This window comes from Mercenaria mercenaria, chromosome 16 (assembly GCF_021730395.1).
Source record: "Mercenaria mercenaria strain notata chromosome 16, MADL_Memer_1, whole genome shotgun sequence".
In the NCBI taxonomy this organism is placed as follows: Eukaryota; Metazoa; Mollusca; class Bivalvia; order Venerida; family Veneridae; genus Mercenaria; species Mercenaria mercenaria.
The window spans coordinates 36389953-36406774 of NC_069376.1; the positions used below are offsets into that span (position 1 = coordinate 36389953).

The 16822-nt window shown below is 38.1% G+C and overlaps 1 protein-coding gene across 1 annotated transcript; it reads left to right on the top strand.

Moving 5' to 3' along the window:
• Positions 1–1771: 1771 nt before the first annotated feature.
• Positions 1772–2608, top strand: LOC128549299 (uncharacterized). The gene has a single exon (XM_053525872.1). The coding sequence runs from the start codon at positions 1772–1774 to the stop codon at positions 2606–2608; it is 837 nt and encodes a 278-aa protein (XP_053381847.1).
• Positions 2609–16822: the final 14214 nt, after the last annotated feature.

Genomic DNA, 16822 nt, shown 5'->3' on the forward strand with positions numbered 1-16822 from the left:
TCACCGTTGTTGGTTCGAGCCTCATTGAATTCTTCATGTGCTGAAGGCATGCAGCTGGCTTACGGAGGGTCGGTGGTTCTACCCAGTTGCCCGCTTGTGATTAAAAAAATGCACAGAGGGGCACCTGGGGGTCTACCTCCACCTCAAATCTGGAAAATCGTCATATGACCTATACTTGTGTCGGTGCGACGTTAAACCTAACAAAAACAAAAACAAAAAGTTAAAATTGTATCAAATCCTTAGATAGAAAACTTACACTTGGGACTATTGCCAAGGTAATCTCACAGCCAGGCGTTACATCGACCAGATATTACGTCATGTAGTTGTCCCTTTATTCCGTCAACGTCAAGGATTAGTCTATCAGCACGACAACGCGCGACCTCACGTTGCACGCGTCACCAGGGACTTTCTACAGGCTAGAAACATTTATGTTTTACCTTGGCCTGCGTGTTCACCGGACTGCAATCCGATTGAACACGCGTGGGATTATCTCGGACGGCGGTTACGCCAACGTCAACCCCAGCCAGCAAACGTCCGGGAACTGATAGCAGCGCTGCACCAGGAGTGGGCCAGAATCCCACGGTATCTGTTACGCAACTGGTGCGGCTCTATGAGGCGTCGCCTTGCTGCTGTGGTTGCTAGCAGAGGTGGCCACACGCGCTACTGATTTTTCTAATGCAATTTCTCCGACCGGGCTATTAAAATTCAAGATTTAAGCTTAATGCGACAATGAAATGATTTCTTATTGACCATAAATTCTTGTAAAGCATCTAATTTGCGAATGGAATTGTTCTTTTCTAATTTTGAATCACGGTTAACGAAAAATTGTATACCGAGTTTGAATGAGGCGTTTCTTTATCTCGTCAGTGTATTATTGTTTGACTGTTATGGTTCTCATGCACGCAAAAAGGTTGTCAATGATAGAAGTTAAATGCATACTGTAATATTATATATAGATATTTTCTGTATTGAAACGTTTTAATGAAGAAGAATCATAATCATCAAATATGTTATCGTTTGAGTTATCGTGCGGGATTTATACATGCAATATGAATTGTTGTTTTATCAATTGTCTTGTGCGGTAATCACGTTATCACTGTGGATTAGTACTATTAGGTAGTACCCTTAACATTTGGTACTATTAGGTAGTACCCTTAACATTTAGTACTATTAGGTAGTACCCTTAACATTTAGTACTATTAGGTAGTACCCTTAACAGTCAGCAAATAGGTAGTCTCTGTATGCGAATTCGGTATTCTTTGGTTTTACGGAAAGCCATGTGCGCGTTTAGATACAATGACGTACGTCACTGGTAATGACACGGATATTGCCGAGTGTCATTACGGGTCCACTGTCTAATCAGCTTCCCCCCACGCCCCCCACCCCCCCACCCCGACACTCCCTTTTCTTTTTAGTGCCTACTAACCGTAAATCACAACTCATTCATTCTTTTATCTCGCTAATTAGTTTCCGGTTTATATCGATACCTAAATCAATAACTTAAACTAACGCCAGTATAAATAGTTTATACAGGAGTTTTCTTACGCGACTTAATGCACTTGGTACATTCTAAATCATTGTAACAAATGATAAAATAATGCACACGTGCTTTTGTGTAAGGGAACGGTCTCTGGATGGCAATGCGAGGAATTTAAAGATCGGACTTAATATTAAAGTAATTTTTATTGCTTTAATCTGCTCGTGTTTTTTAGTGTTTTTACGATATTTTACAAAAAAAATTCACCAATATCATTTACAAAATGCAACTAAAATGATTCGGAAATTAGCTGATGTTTCAAGTTCAAATACATATAATAATTTTACTACAAGCCATTTGCAGATACAAAATGTCTCTGTTGGTGATAAAAAACACTGCTTCCACCTTTCCACACTGAAACATCAGACGTTGGAACGTCTCGCAAATATAGATGTACACATGAAATCAAGATTAGATAAAGATATGGGAATGAAATTGAGTAACAAAAGTGTTAATAATAACAATCTAAACCAGTCCGGATATAGATCGAAACCCTGCAAGCGTTTTGTAACATTGGGAACAGACTACAGGGGACGCACCGGAAATCAGATGTTTCAAGTGGCGTCACTTGTTGGAACAGCGCTCAGATATGACATCATACCAATAATTCCCAAGTGGTTTGCATTAAATAGGTATTTTGAGTTACCAAATGTAATAGATCTAAAATTAAATAAACTTTTCAATGTTGTTAAATGTAAATGCAGAAAGTCGGCTGTGTTTTATAATTGCACGAAAGAATTCAACTCAATGAAAAATATATCTTTACACGGGTATCTGCAGTCATGGAAATACTTCGAAGGTGCAAATGACGTCATCAAGGCAATTTTCAAATTCAAAACGAAACATTTGTTTAATGCGAATGGGTTCCTATCGAATGTGTATATTGCCGGATTTCAACGTGTCTGTATCCATATTCGCCACGGAGATATAACAAGCAAAGCGAGAATAGATGATGGATACGTTACTGCAGGCTTGGATTTTATTGAAAAGGCAAAAGAATTTTACATTAACAAATATTCAATATATATCTCGTCGTCAGTGATGATAAAGCTTGGTGTAGAAGATATCTAAGAGGTGTTTATATAAGTCCGCTAACAGACCCTGGTGACGAAATTGAGTGATCATGTTGTCGTTACGGCGGGGGTTGGATGGTGGGGTGCAATGCTTTCAGGGGGAGTAACTGTTTACTTAATAAGCATCCGAAACCGGGTAGTCCTTTAGAATCACGGATGAATAGAGAAGATTATTACCCATCCCATTGGATAGGTATATCCTAAAATATACACAGTCTCGAATCGACGGAAATCCACTCAACGATTTACAGCCGCTAAAAGATCCATAAGGAAGAGATATGAAAACCAAGACCCACCAGGAAAAGTCGACATTTTTGTTTGTGGATCAGCCAGAACGTTACAAACAAAGGATTTATTTATTCGAACACGAAGGGTTTTATTTTGTACCCATGCAAAACTTTCGTTGATGATACGATATGTTTCAAACAGCCTATTTAGAAAATAATTTGACCAGGTGAGAAACGAGATTCTTTTACCTTTGATACCAATAATCTTTCATATAATGCTCATAAATTAAACATTTACATGAAAAATTGGTGAACATTTGAAAACGAGAATTTTCTGTTGAAACTATATTATCATATCTTAAACTTTGTAAAACAGATCAGTCTGTATGAATACCCTTTAAACCTGTAAACCTGACTTCCTTTGTTCATTATCTTTATTGGATACACCTGATATAATGCTTGTCATTGAACGTTGATCAATACATTATTTGTGAAAAAATGTGCATGCTTGCTATATACTAAGTAGGTAGAAAATAGAAAAATCTCATGTTTCACAATCGTATTCATTTAATAATGGTACTTAATATTTCAGTATACTTCTCCCAGCCAAGGAGCCATTCAGCCGAATAGTTTCCTGATTAATCAACCTGAAAGTTTTATTCTTAACAATGAGAATAATAAGGCCTAAAAAATTCTTTGTTTCCGGTAACATGCTCAAAACAATTAGGGTAGACAGGTGGGAATATTTTTGAGGGGTGGGGGCGGGGGGTGTGGAATTTTTTTATTAAGTGAGACTTTTCGGAAATTAATTCTGTTTCAAAAAATGAATACAAATGAATGCAAATATTGGGGTTATGGCGTTATAGCATCAGTAAGTTGATTTCACTGACCATGTTTAAAGCATAAAAGTGCAGTTTTGCAACTTTTTGTGAAAAAGTTGAAAAAAAAATCCCCAAGGCCATAAAACATTTATGGTAGGTCAGGATTCCGGAAACAAACATTTTTACGCCATACTAGAAGGGACTGTGTTAGTCTACAACAGCTAACAAAACATAATAAGAATATCGTAAATTTTTACTAAAAAAATGTAACTAACATTTTCATTTACGTACGACTGATACCCGTTTCGTGCTTATATGATCTGAATGGTCTCAGAAATGTTCATGTTTATGTTAAGATGTTGAAAATGTAGAAAGGATACATGATCATGTTTATATTCGTACAGATAAAGATGTGTAATTGACTTTGCAACATTTCCAAGGCGTTATGTTTTGATTCCTTTTGTAAAAACGATATGACCCTCCCCATGATGGCCTGTCGGAGGCAAATGGGTGTAGTAATATGCATGGTGTGACAGTGATCTTTGACGCAAATAACCTAAGACAATAAGGGTCATCTACTAACTACAAGCAACAAGCATATGGAGACAGACAACCATCGAGTTCTTCATTTATGGGAACGGAAACCATATTCAGTATCAATGTCATCGTGTCCTTGAACCATTGACCTTATGACCTAAAATTAACAGCGGTCCTTTTTTTACTTGTCACACCGACACAAGTAAAAGTCATATAGCGATTTGCCAGCTTTGATGTGGAGGAAGACTCAATGTACCCCTCTATGCATTATCTTATCACGAGAGGACAACTGGGTAAAACCACCGACCCTCCGTAAGCCAGCTGGATGGCTTCCTGACATGAAGAATTCAATATCCAGAGTGAGGCTCGAGCCAAATTCGACGAGGGGTAAGTGAAGTAAGTAGGCGACCTTGTCCAGGCGACCACGGAGGCACCCTCCCAATTATCCCATATCTTATTTGCACATGTTTACAGCGCATTGATTGTGTATTTCAAACTTACAAGTTTGGAAACAAGCTTTTAGAATACGCAACACACTTCCATATTATTTCACTTTACGTATATCTTTAGAAGACATGGCTATGTGAAAATAAATTGCGACTTTGACGGATATCAAACCTACACCCATAACACTACAATGCTAAAACTTACCCGCACTATCATGACTTTCAAGGCGGTACACTTTTGTGATACTAAAATTAATTATTACACCACATATATCGATATGAATCATACTGATTTGTGAACATTACCTAAATAATGTACCACTCCATTTTTAAAAGTACATAAACGTCGCTGGCCTCACAATCGAACTATAACATTAAAATCAAAACATATATCTTTTTTTTTTGTAAACCTGACAATATTTCATGTAACGTAAATAAAACTGTTCAGATTTTATAATCCGGTTTTTTTAAAGATGAATTGTACGACATCAAAACTTTTGCTTATAAAGACAAAGACAGGTTTGATTAAGAAATTACATACAGCAGAACTATACTCTAACATATCTAAACATTACGATAAGGTTGATCGGATGCGGAATAATTTCACGAGGACGTAGCCCGAGAGTATTATAGATACGATGTACAGCCGATTCGTATTCTTGAAATATGTTTAAACGTTGTTCACTTGTATACTATTTCGTTTTTAATACATCTTTAAAGGAAAGAACTATTTCATGGCGCATGTACGGCGCCAATGTTAAACAGGCGTGACGTCAAAGCGTATTAAATACAGAAAGAAACAGTACCGTGGACTTATTTCGGAGTGAGTAGATACCTAATGGCCTAATAACCTAAAAATATGGTGGCTGATTTCTGCCATTTCACGTTTTTTGTGTTGGTGCGGCGAAAACACGACAACACGAAAACTCGCGAAAACCTTATTTGTGGAGCCTTCGTGTTTTCGTGTTGGCGGGGCGAAAACACAAAAACATGACACATTTTACGCGAAAACTCGACGTTTAAAGGGCGCCGACACGACAAATTTATATGCCGAGTTTTCGTGTTAGCGGGTAGAAATATGTCGTGTCGGCGCCCTTTAACACGAAAACTCTGACCAAAAATGTATTTGTCAAGTTTTCGTTTCGGCATGGTGAAAACACGAAAACTCGACAAGTTAGGTAATTGTCGTGTTGTCGTGTTTTCGCCTCGCCGACACGACAACACAAAAACACGACAAATACATTTTTGGTCAGAGTTTTCGTGTTGTTGTGTTTCGCCCCGCCGAAACGAAAACAAGAAAACTCGACAAATTAGGTATTTGTCGAGTTTTCGTGTTGTCGTGTTTTCGCCCCGCCGACACGAAAACACGACAAATTCTTTTCAGGTTAACACCTTCCTGACAGTGGAGCCAGAGGGTCTTTCCCTTGCCATTTTTGAAATATAGGTATGAAATGGTGGTCCCTGCTGCATTTTTATCCAAAATTTGTGATACGTTAGGGGGTCATGCCCTCCTATTTAGGGGGTCAGAGGGTATCCTCACAGACATTTTTGAAATATAGGAATGAAATGATAGCCTCTGTTGCATTTTTGGGCCTAAATTGTGAAAAAATATTATTCCTTTGCCAAAATAGTTGGGTTGGGTGCAACTTTGATGAGTACAGGTCACTTTGGAGGTTGGGGATGGGGAGGTGGGGGGATGGCACGGCCATCGGCCGCGACCAAAGACCCGAGCCTGTACAAATAGAAAAATAATTACGTATATGCGTGGGCCTCAATGAAGATTAACTTATTCACACGAAATACCCTCGTTAACCCTCGTACCTCAAAAGTTGGGCTATGCAGCAAAGGACACCATTTTATACATATATTTCAAACATTTAACCCTTAGCCTGCTAAATTTCTATAATGGACTGATCCATCGTTCAATTTGGGCAATATTATTTATTATTTGGAGGGGTTTTCACTGAAAATTTACTAACTGAATAGCGAACAGTGCAGTCCATGATCAGCCTGCATATCCGTGCAGGCTGATCTTGGTCTGCACTTGTCACAAAGGCAGAATTACTTGCCGCCAGCAGGCTAAAAGGTTAAAGGCAGAACACCCTGACCCACCTAACATGAGGGGTTACCCCCTTCCGTACCTAACCCTGCTCAGCCCGCCGATGCCGCCTTCATTCCTTAACTGTTGCCGCTCCCCGCACCCCAATGAAATATTTCTGGAACCGGGTCAGTTATACATGCACTTCATATTCTAAAAACGATAACTGACATCTGACATATCATTGTACTGTTTTATAATCTCAAATCTTCTAATGCAGCTTTAGTAAATATAAATAAATTTTGAATTGAAGGTTTGTTCGAATAAAAAATAATGCTTCTAAAACCCTTTGCCACTGGCTTCAGAATAACTCTACATTTTTTAAGTGATGTCTGAAAAGAATTTGTCGTGTTTTCGTGTTGTCGTGTTTTCGTGTCGGCGGGGCGAAATCACGACAACACGAGAATTCGACAAATACCTAATTTGTCGAGTTTTCGTGTCGGCGGAACGAAAACACGAAAACTCGACAAATAATGTATTTGTCGAGTTCTCATGTCGGCGGCGCGAAAACACGAAAACACGACAAATACCTAACTTGTCGAGTTTTCGTCTTTTCGTGTCGGCGGGTTGAAAACACGACAACACTAAAACTCGACAAATAAAGGGCGCCTACACGACATATTTATAAACGCCAACATGAAAACTCGACATATAAATTTGTCGTGTCGGCGCCCTTTAAACGTCCTGTTTTAGCGTAAAATCTGTCGTGTTTTCGCCACGCCGACACGACAACACGAAAACACGAAAACTCGACAACTTAGGTTTTTGTCGAGTTTTCTTGTTGTCGTGTTTTCGCCCCGCCAAAATGCCAACATGAAATGCCAGAAATAAGCCACCATATATAAAATATTTGTGCATACAGTGTAACACACTTCTGTTATAACATTTTGATTCTAAAATGTCTGATATAAAAAAAGTAGATCAGATATAGTAGCACTCTTTCTCAGCGCCTGTACGGCGTCAGATATAACGTCAACGTGACACCGGAATTCCGTGTTTTAACGTAAATGTGCGAGGATTTTTTATATTAGAATCAGTAGTTTTTCTACAGTTGACAACATTCCTAATTAGTATTGTTAGTTATTATATTAATATATAATTAATGGCAAGTTAAATCACGTATGTTAAAATTCAGAGCAATTCGTTTATAACGCGTAAAATTATAAATAGTTAATCTATAATAATCAAATGACACATATATTTGACAGAACTATAGATTTATTATAATAGTGCGTACAAACGGATATTGCGGTGCCGGTTACCCTGACAGACATCGCCTGACACCTTTGCTGCATAAATCGATTTATTGTGAAGTTTATAACGAAAACCGTGTAATTATGTAGATAATTTATTCTTAGCGGTGATGTATACGCTTTCATTTCATTACTGAATAGGTATGATGTCTTGATTATGGTCACAAAAATCAGAAATCAATAGCTATGTACAGTGCTAAATTAAGAGCACCTAATGAGCGAATGAGTGAGTGAGTGAGTGAGCTGTTCTGATGGCATTGCAAAATTAATGGCAGTCTTCATAACATGTTTCTTTACATTATAATGTTGTTGATTTTTCCATCCAGATATAAAGCGTAAAATGTTCCGGAAAATATATGAACAGTTCTCCAGAACTTTCCACTTCGTCTGACTTTCTAGTGTGAACACTTTCATGTGCAAACCAATCTAATTTTCCAGCAAATACAAGAAACGCTATGTCTGACAAAGGAAGTTTTCATTCTGAGAGAAGATTTGTGAATTTTTAAAACATTTCATTTTTATTTTTCAGATTGCAAATAGTTTAAATTATCAGTATTATTCTGAATAATTCCTTGTTTTGTTTCCTTATTAGTTTGATCCATTGATTCTTTACTTTCAATAACACGTCTTTAAAGGGTGCTGATGTATTTGGATTTTTTTTCATTGGAGGGACATTTGATCGACATATTTAGATATCTAAATGGATGTGACTCTTTATCTTTATTTATCAGTTTTTCAATTCATATCATGAACATATTTTGGAATTATTTGAAAATAATTCGTGGAGGATATAGAGGATATTGCATAAGTGTGTTTCCATATGACATCCGATATCCGTATGTCCTGACATACAATAGCCGTGTTCCATGACATACAATAGCCGTGTTTCATGACAAAAAATAGCCGTGTGTTTTCACATACAATAGCCGTGTTCCATGACATACAATAGCCGTGTGTCATGACATACAATAGCCGTGTGTTTTGACATACAATAGCCGTGTTCCATGACATATAATAGCTGTGCGTCATGACATTCAATAGCCGTGTGTCCTGACATACAATACCCGTGTGTCTTGGCATACAATAGCCGTGTGTCCTGACATACACTAGCCGTGTGTCTTGGCATACAATAGCCGTTTGTCCTGACATACAATAGCCGTGTGTCCTGACATACAATAGCCGTGTATCCTGACATACAATAGACGTGTGTCCTGAAATACAATAGCCGTGTGTCCTGACATACAGTAGCCGTGTGTCCTTACATACAATAGCCGTGTGTCCTTACATACAATAGCCGTGTGTCCTGAAACACAATAGCCGTGTGTCCTGACATACAATAGCCGTGTGTCCTGACATACAATAGCCGTGCGTCCTGACATACAATAGCCTGTGTCCTGACATACAATAACCGTGTGTCCTGGCATACAATAGCCGTGTGTCCTGACGTACAATAGCTGTGTGTCCTATTGTACAATAGCCGTGTGTCATAACATACAACAGCCGTGCATCCTGACATAAAATAGCTGTGTTTATGACATATAATAACCGTGTGTCCTGACATACAATAGCCGTGTGTCCTGGAATACAATAGCCGTGTGTCATGACATACAAGGGCCGTGTGTCCTGGCATACAATAGCCGTGTGTCCTGAAATACAATAGCCGTGTGTCCTGACGTAAAATAGCCGTGTGTCCTGACGTACAATAGCCGTGTGTCCTGACATACTCTAGCCGTGTGTCCTGACATATAATAGCCGTGCGTCCTGACAAACAATAGCCGTGTTTCATGACATACATTGCTGTGTGTCCTGATTTACAATAGCCGTGTGTCATAACATACAATAGTCGTGTGTCATGGCATACAATAGCCGTGTATCCTGACATACAATAGCCGTGTGTCATAACATACAATAGCCGTGTGTCATGACATACAACAGCCGTGTGTCCTGGCATACAATAGCCGTGTGTCCTGACATACAATAGCCGTGCGTCCTGACATACAATAGCCTGTGTCCTGACATACAATAACCGTGTGTCCTGGCATACAACAGCCGTGTGTCCTGACGTACAATAGCTGTGTGTCCTGATGTACAATAGCCATGTGTCATAACATACAACAGCCGTGCATCCTGACATAAAATAGCCGTGTTTATGACATATAATAACCGTGTGTCCTGACATACAATAGCCGTGTTCCATGACATACAATAGCCGTGTGTCCTGGAATACAATAGCCGTGTGTCATGACATACAAGGGCCGTGTGTCCTGGCATACAATAGCCGTGTGTCCTGAAATACAATAGCCGTGTGTCCTGACGTAAAATAGCCGTGTGTCCTGACGTACAATAGCCGTGTGTCCTGACATACTCTAGCCGTGTGTCCTGACATATAATAGCCGTGCGTCCTGACAAACAATAGCCGTGTTTCATGACATACAATAGCTGTGTGTCCTGATTTACAATAGCCGTGTGTCATAACATACAATAGTCGTGTGTCATGGCATACAATAGCCGTGTGTCCTGACATACAATAGCCGTGTGTCATAACATACAATAGCCGTGTGTCATGACATACAATAGCCGTGTATCCTGATATACAATAGCCGTGTGTCCTGACATACAATAGCCGTGTATCATGACATACAATAGCCGCCTGTCCTGACATACAAGGACCGTGTGTCCTTACATACAATAGCCGTGTGTTCTGACATACAATAGCCGTGTGTCCTAAAAAAATAATAGCCATGTGTCATGACATACAATAGCCGTGTGTCCTGCATACAAGGGCCGTGTGTTATGATATACTTGGGCCGTGTGTCCTGACATAAAAGGGTCGTGTGTCATGACATACAAGGGTCGTGTGTCATGGCATGCAAAAGCCGAGTGTCATGACCTACCAGGGCCGTGTTTCATGACATACAAGAGCCGTGTTCTTGACAGGTGTCACACTACGGAACGAACGGTTTAAATGCACGGTTTTCTGTAGATATTACAGATCAGTCAACATAATGTGGTTACAATGTACTTTAAGTATCAATACCAGCGAGGGTCTTTCAAGATGGCTGTCTAAAATAACACCATAGTGAAATCTATGTTCTGCGTTAGAAAGTTATCCCTTATGTTTATTGATTTATTTGCAAAAGTTAACAATAACAGACTACAAGCATCACATGAAAGTAAACATACTTTTTTAATAGAAGAGACAACACGACCAAAATATCTATCTTGAAGTTCGCGTTCAGACAAAAGATTATCTCGTAACATAAAGTAAAACCTGAGACCATTCCATAGATTACCATCTGTGATTTTGAAAGTGTCTGTAGGGCATTACCGTCGTCCTCGACTGTATGATACATCATAGGGAAACATAATCTCACTATCACAGCCTTTAGCTATTACAATACATATAATATACAATGACTGACCTCGGACAATAGTTTTGACTATTGACCGGCAAGTCATTTCAGTAAGTGTTTTATTACACTACATCAGCAATACATTTTCATCATCTTTTTATTTCTTTAAACTCGACAAAATTAAGTGTTGATCTAGAAACCGGTCAACAGCACAAACTGTGGACCGGAGATTTATATAAGCTGTCATGCTTTAATGTTGATTTTTTGTCGAAAAATGAAGCTGCATGGTGTTTACGAGTGAGAAATGTTATTTCTTATCTTATATGAAAAACAAACATTTTTGTTGTTTTTGTTTCACGTCTTTTTATTTGTTAATGCCTTGTTATTCTGATGCAGTAGGAAGAACTGTTTGATATTTTTCACTATGAAATTATCAGATGAACTGAACTATTATTTGAATAATTCGCTGAGAAACATGTCATAAATTATGATATATAAAACAAATGATGCCCATGTGTATTATGTTCTAGCGAGATGTGACAACTTGATATGTTGAAGGATTTCATTGCACACACGCACGCACGCAAGCACGTGCGCACTTGAGCGTCATATTATAAATACTCCTTTGCTAATTCATAGTTAGAGAACGAAGGCCACTCCAAGAAAATTTTCTTCGCTTGTTGCAAGTCAACTTCTGTGACGTAGCGACAACACACGAGGACGTCAAATATCCTACAAAGTCGTCGGGAGACAGGCTCAGAACCTTTTTCTGAGATCACGTGCAGCAGACAACTCATCAGTTTATTTTGAATGTCTTCAACTCGGTCTCTCCGCAACAGTTTACAGCGGTCTGTATAACAGAAAGATATGCAATAAGAGTTTACAGCATCTGTAATACGAAATATAAGTGATAAGGGTTGTAAGAAAGATCTTATGCAATAAGACGTCACTGTGATTTAGAAACAACCTGCTTGTTACTTCCCTTGAAATATGACAAACAAACATAGGGACGGCGGCCAGTCTGAAATAGCGTTATTCTTTTCATTTATGGAATGACTGAAAACATGCAAGTATTGGGTAGTTTATCGAAGTTTAAACACGAGGCCAAACACATACAAAAGAGAATACATCATCACTAAAAAAACAAAAAGCACAAGAAAAATACACAAAAACAACGATTTATTCTGCAAGGTTTTAAAACGGCTCGTGCCGAACATTTAAGGTGTTTTTTCCTCTCCCTAAAAATATCAATAAAATGCAGGGTACCTGCAAAAATGACGAGTGGACCAAACGTATAGACCTTTTTACAGAAAGCCATTTCCGTAGCAACGCGGGACAATTTTCGCGCATGCGCACTCTACGTAGGACAAAAAGACATGACCGCACAATATAAATTACGTTAGATTTATATTGCATTTCAATCTATTTGATCAATAATGAGCTTGTTTGATAGTAAATATCCACCGCAAGACAAAGGAAACTAGAGATGCTTTTGAGAAAAGCGCATGTCTCCCACAACTGCCCCTATGAAAAATGTTAGTTTCTCTAGATGTTTTAGACGAGTGGATCCAATTAGATGGTCTGGATGAGTGGATCCAATCAATAATTCAAGGGCCATAAATCAAAAGTGCGTGGGCGGATTTGGCTAGTTATCGAACTTGGGTAAGGTCTTATGGCCAAACACATTTTGTTCAAGTTTGGTGAAGATCGGATCAGAAATGTTCGACTTAGAGAGCGGACATGAGTAAAAAGGCCATATTTTTCGGAAATTCAAGGGCCGTAACTCTAAAATACCTGGAACGATTTGGCTAGTTATCGAACTTGGCCGAGGTCTCATGGTCAAACACATTTTGTTCAAGTTTGGTGAAGATCGGATGAGAAATGTTCGACTTAGAGTGCGGACAAGAGTAAGAAGGCCGATTTTTCGATAATTCAAGGGCCGTTACTCCAAAATGCCTGGACCAATTTGGCTAGTTATCGAACCTGACCGAGGTCTTATGGTCAAACACATTTTGTTCAAGTTTGGTGAAGATCGGATGAGAAATATTTGATTAAGAGTGCGGACATGAGTAAAAAGACCAATTTTTCGATAATTCAAGGGCCGTAACTCTAAAATGCCTTGACCGATTTGGCTAGTTATCGAACTTGGCCGAGATCTTATGGTCAAACACATTTTGTTCAAGTTTGGTGAAGATCGGATGAGAAATGTTGATTAAGAGTGCGGACATGAGTAAAAAGGCCAATTTTTCGATAATTCAAGGGCCGTAACTCCAAAATGCCTGGAACGATTTGGCTAGTTATCGAACTTGGCCGAGGTCTCATGGTCAAACATATTTTGTTCAAGTTTGGTGAAGATCGGATGAGAAATGTTCGACTTAGAGTGCGGACAAGTGTAAAAAGGCCGATTTTTCGATAATTCAAGGGCCGTAACTCCAAAATGCCTGGACCGATTTGGCTAGTTATCGAACTTGGTCGAGGTCTCATGGTCAAACACATTTTGTTCAAGTTTGGTGAAGATCGGATGAGGAATGTTTGATTAAGAGTGCGGACATGAGTAAAAAGACCAATTTTTCGATAATTCAAGGGCTGTAACTCTAAAATGCCTGGACCGATTTGGCTAGTTATCGAACTTGGCCGAGGTCTTATGGTCAAACACATTTTGTTCAAGTTTGGTGAAGATCGGATGAGAAATGTTGATTAAGAGTACGGACATGAGTAAAAAGGCCAATTTTTCGATAATTCAAGGGCCGTAACTCTAAAATGCCTGGACCGATTTGGCTAGTTATCGAACTTGGCCGAGGTCTCATGGTCAAACATATTTTGTTCAAGTTTGGTGAAGATCGGATGAGAAATGTTCGACTTAGAGTGCGGACAAGAGTAAGAAGGCCGATTTTTCGATAATTCAAGGGCCGTAACTCAAATGCCTTGACCGATTTGGCTAGTTATCGAACTTGGCCGAGGTCTCATGGTCAAACAATTTTGTTCAAGTTTGTGAAGATCGGATGAGAATTTGATAGAGTGCGGACATGAGTAAAAAGCCATTTTCGTATTCAAGGGCCTAACTCCAAAATGCTGACGATTGGCTAGTTATCGAACTTGTCGAGGTCTATGGTCAAACTTTTGTTCAAGTTTAGTGAAGATCGGATGTGAAATATTCGAATTAGAGTGCGACAAGGTAAAAGACGATTTTTGCTAATTCAAGGCCATAATCAAGAGCCTGACGATTGCTAGTTATCGAACTTGCCGAGGGCTCATGGTCAAACACATTTTGTTCAAGTTTAGTGAAGTCGGATGTGAAATATTCGAATTAGAGGGGACAGATAAAAGACGATTTTTGCTAATTCAAGGGCCATACTCCAAGACGCCTTGACGATTTGGCTAGTTATCGAACTTGGCGAGGTCTTATGGTCAAACATATTTTATTCAAGTTTGGTGAAAATCGGATAAGAAATGTTTGACTTAGAGTGCGGACAAGCTTTGTGACAGACACACACACAGACACACAGACAGACAGACTGGAGTAAATCAATATGTCTCCCACACCACTGTGGGACATAAATATATGTAGATCTTTGCAAACATTTAAGAAATGCGACTTATCATTGACGATTTTTTTTTCAGCAATTTTGATCTCGACAAATTTAGGTTAAGAAAAATGAAAAAAAGAAGATATTTTCCATGAATTAATAAAGTAATAATAACGTTTTTTTTTTATTTCTTAACATGATCTCACAGAACTTACAACCTGTCGCAATTAGCTTACATGATGCTTGTAATATAATTAAAAGTCGAAGTTGAAAATAAAATGTTTAATAAAGAAAGTGCAGCCTTTGATTTTGTATCCAATTATAATCAAACGGGGATCAATTCATTCCGTATTAAAAAGAAGTAATTGTTATTTTTTATTTCTATTGATTCTTTGAATTTGAAAGTTTTTATTTGACAATATCAAAGTGGTTCGGATGGTGAATTCAGCGATCAAATTAATAGAGAGAGGAGGGGTGGGCGAGGGAGGGGTGGGGGTGGGTAGCGGGGAAGAGTGTTCTACAATTACATTCTTTATCTGTTGTTGAACGATGTTCTATTCCTTGCGGAATCCATGTTTATCATAATTATTCCATTTATGTACGGGTAATGACTTCTGCGCACAATACATTTTCGATATAAAAATGTTCCAGCATGTAAACATAAGTCTTAGAGATGAAAAAATAGATATTTCCTTCAGTATGTAGTCCTTGATTTGATTTATATCTTACGAATTTAGATTTTTTTGTACCTACATTTTCATCTTTTTAAAAGGAAATGTCCATTTAAGTTCCAAAATATATAGGAAATGTCCATTTAATTTCCAAAATATATATTTTGGAACTTAAATGGACATTTCCTTTTAAAACGATGAAAATGTAGGTACAAAAATACTAGATATATGTTTATTTATAATTCACAAAACAGCTCCGCCATGTGATATATTAATCCGAGTGCGTTCTTATAATGGTATTGATGACCAAAGGCATTAAAGTATTTCACATCAAAGCCATTTTATATGCTTCAGTAACCTTTATGATCCGCGCTAATTAGGGGACACCCTCGAGGTCTTGATTACCTAGGTGACCTATGTTTTATCATGTCATTTGTGTAATAGTTACGTAATAATTTCCGGTATACTACTTAAAACAGCAACTTCAGTGACAGGGAGCCGCAACCCCTAAGTGTGTCGATGTCATTCAAGTAGGAGAAAAATATATACAACAACTATTTGAAGTTGTGGAAAAAAATAAATAAAATGGAAGAAAAGATGACATTTTTAAATGTAAGGAACAAGTTTTATATTTGTATGATGTGTAGAAATAGACTGGAAATGCTGTTTCTTTTCTGGCGAAAATAAGGATAAAGCTGGCTTTTCAGGTAAGATATGATTAATAACATACATGTCTTTAATCAAAGCACACTGTAATAAATTACTTGGCAGAAATAATCTCTGTAATGGCAAAAATATTCGTAATATATAATGATAATTTTATGTAGGTTTTCATATCGTTGTGCGTTCTTTTGCAACATGTAAAGAGCGCATGCGCGTAAAAATCAAAACATCCGTGAAATTGCATAGCAACCGATAGCTTGGGTAAAAAGGTCAATTGTGCAGAAGGAAGTAAACTGTGGCAACGTTTTTAAATTAATGGAGAAAATTAACATTCTTCCAGTTTTTTACCAATACCTAAAACTCCTTTTCACTTGCTCCAACGTTTTTTCAATGTCACATACACATTCTAGCCAAACATGGTAGAAATGTACAACCGGGCTTTAGACAGTGTAACTGTTGAACCTTTCATATAACACCAACAGTCACATATTTCAAAAAAATTGTCCTGCAGCGTGCATAATTAGAAAATCAAATAGATATATAAATGGATAGTCTTTTTTCAACTAAAGAGGAAACAAACAAAAAACACACAACAAAAAACAAACAAACAGCCAAA

Excerpts from the sequence above, each read along its gene's own strand:
- LOC128549299 (XM_053525872.1), top strand. The coding sequence starts at position 1,772 with ATGATTCGGAAATTAGCTGATGTTTCAAGTTCAAATACATATAATAAT.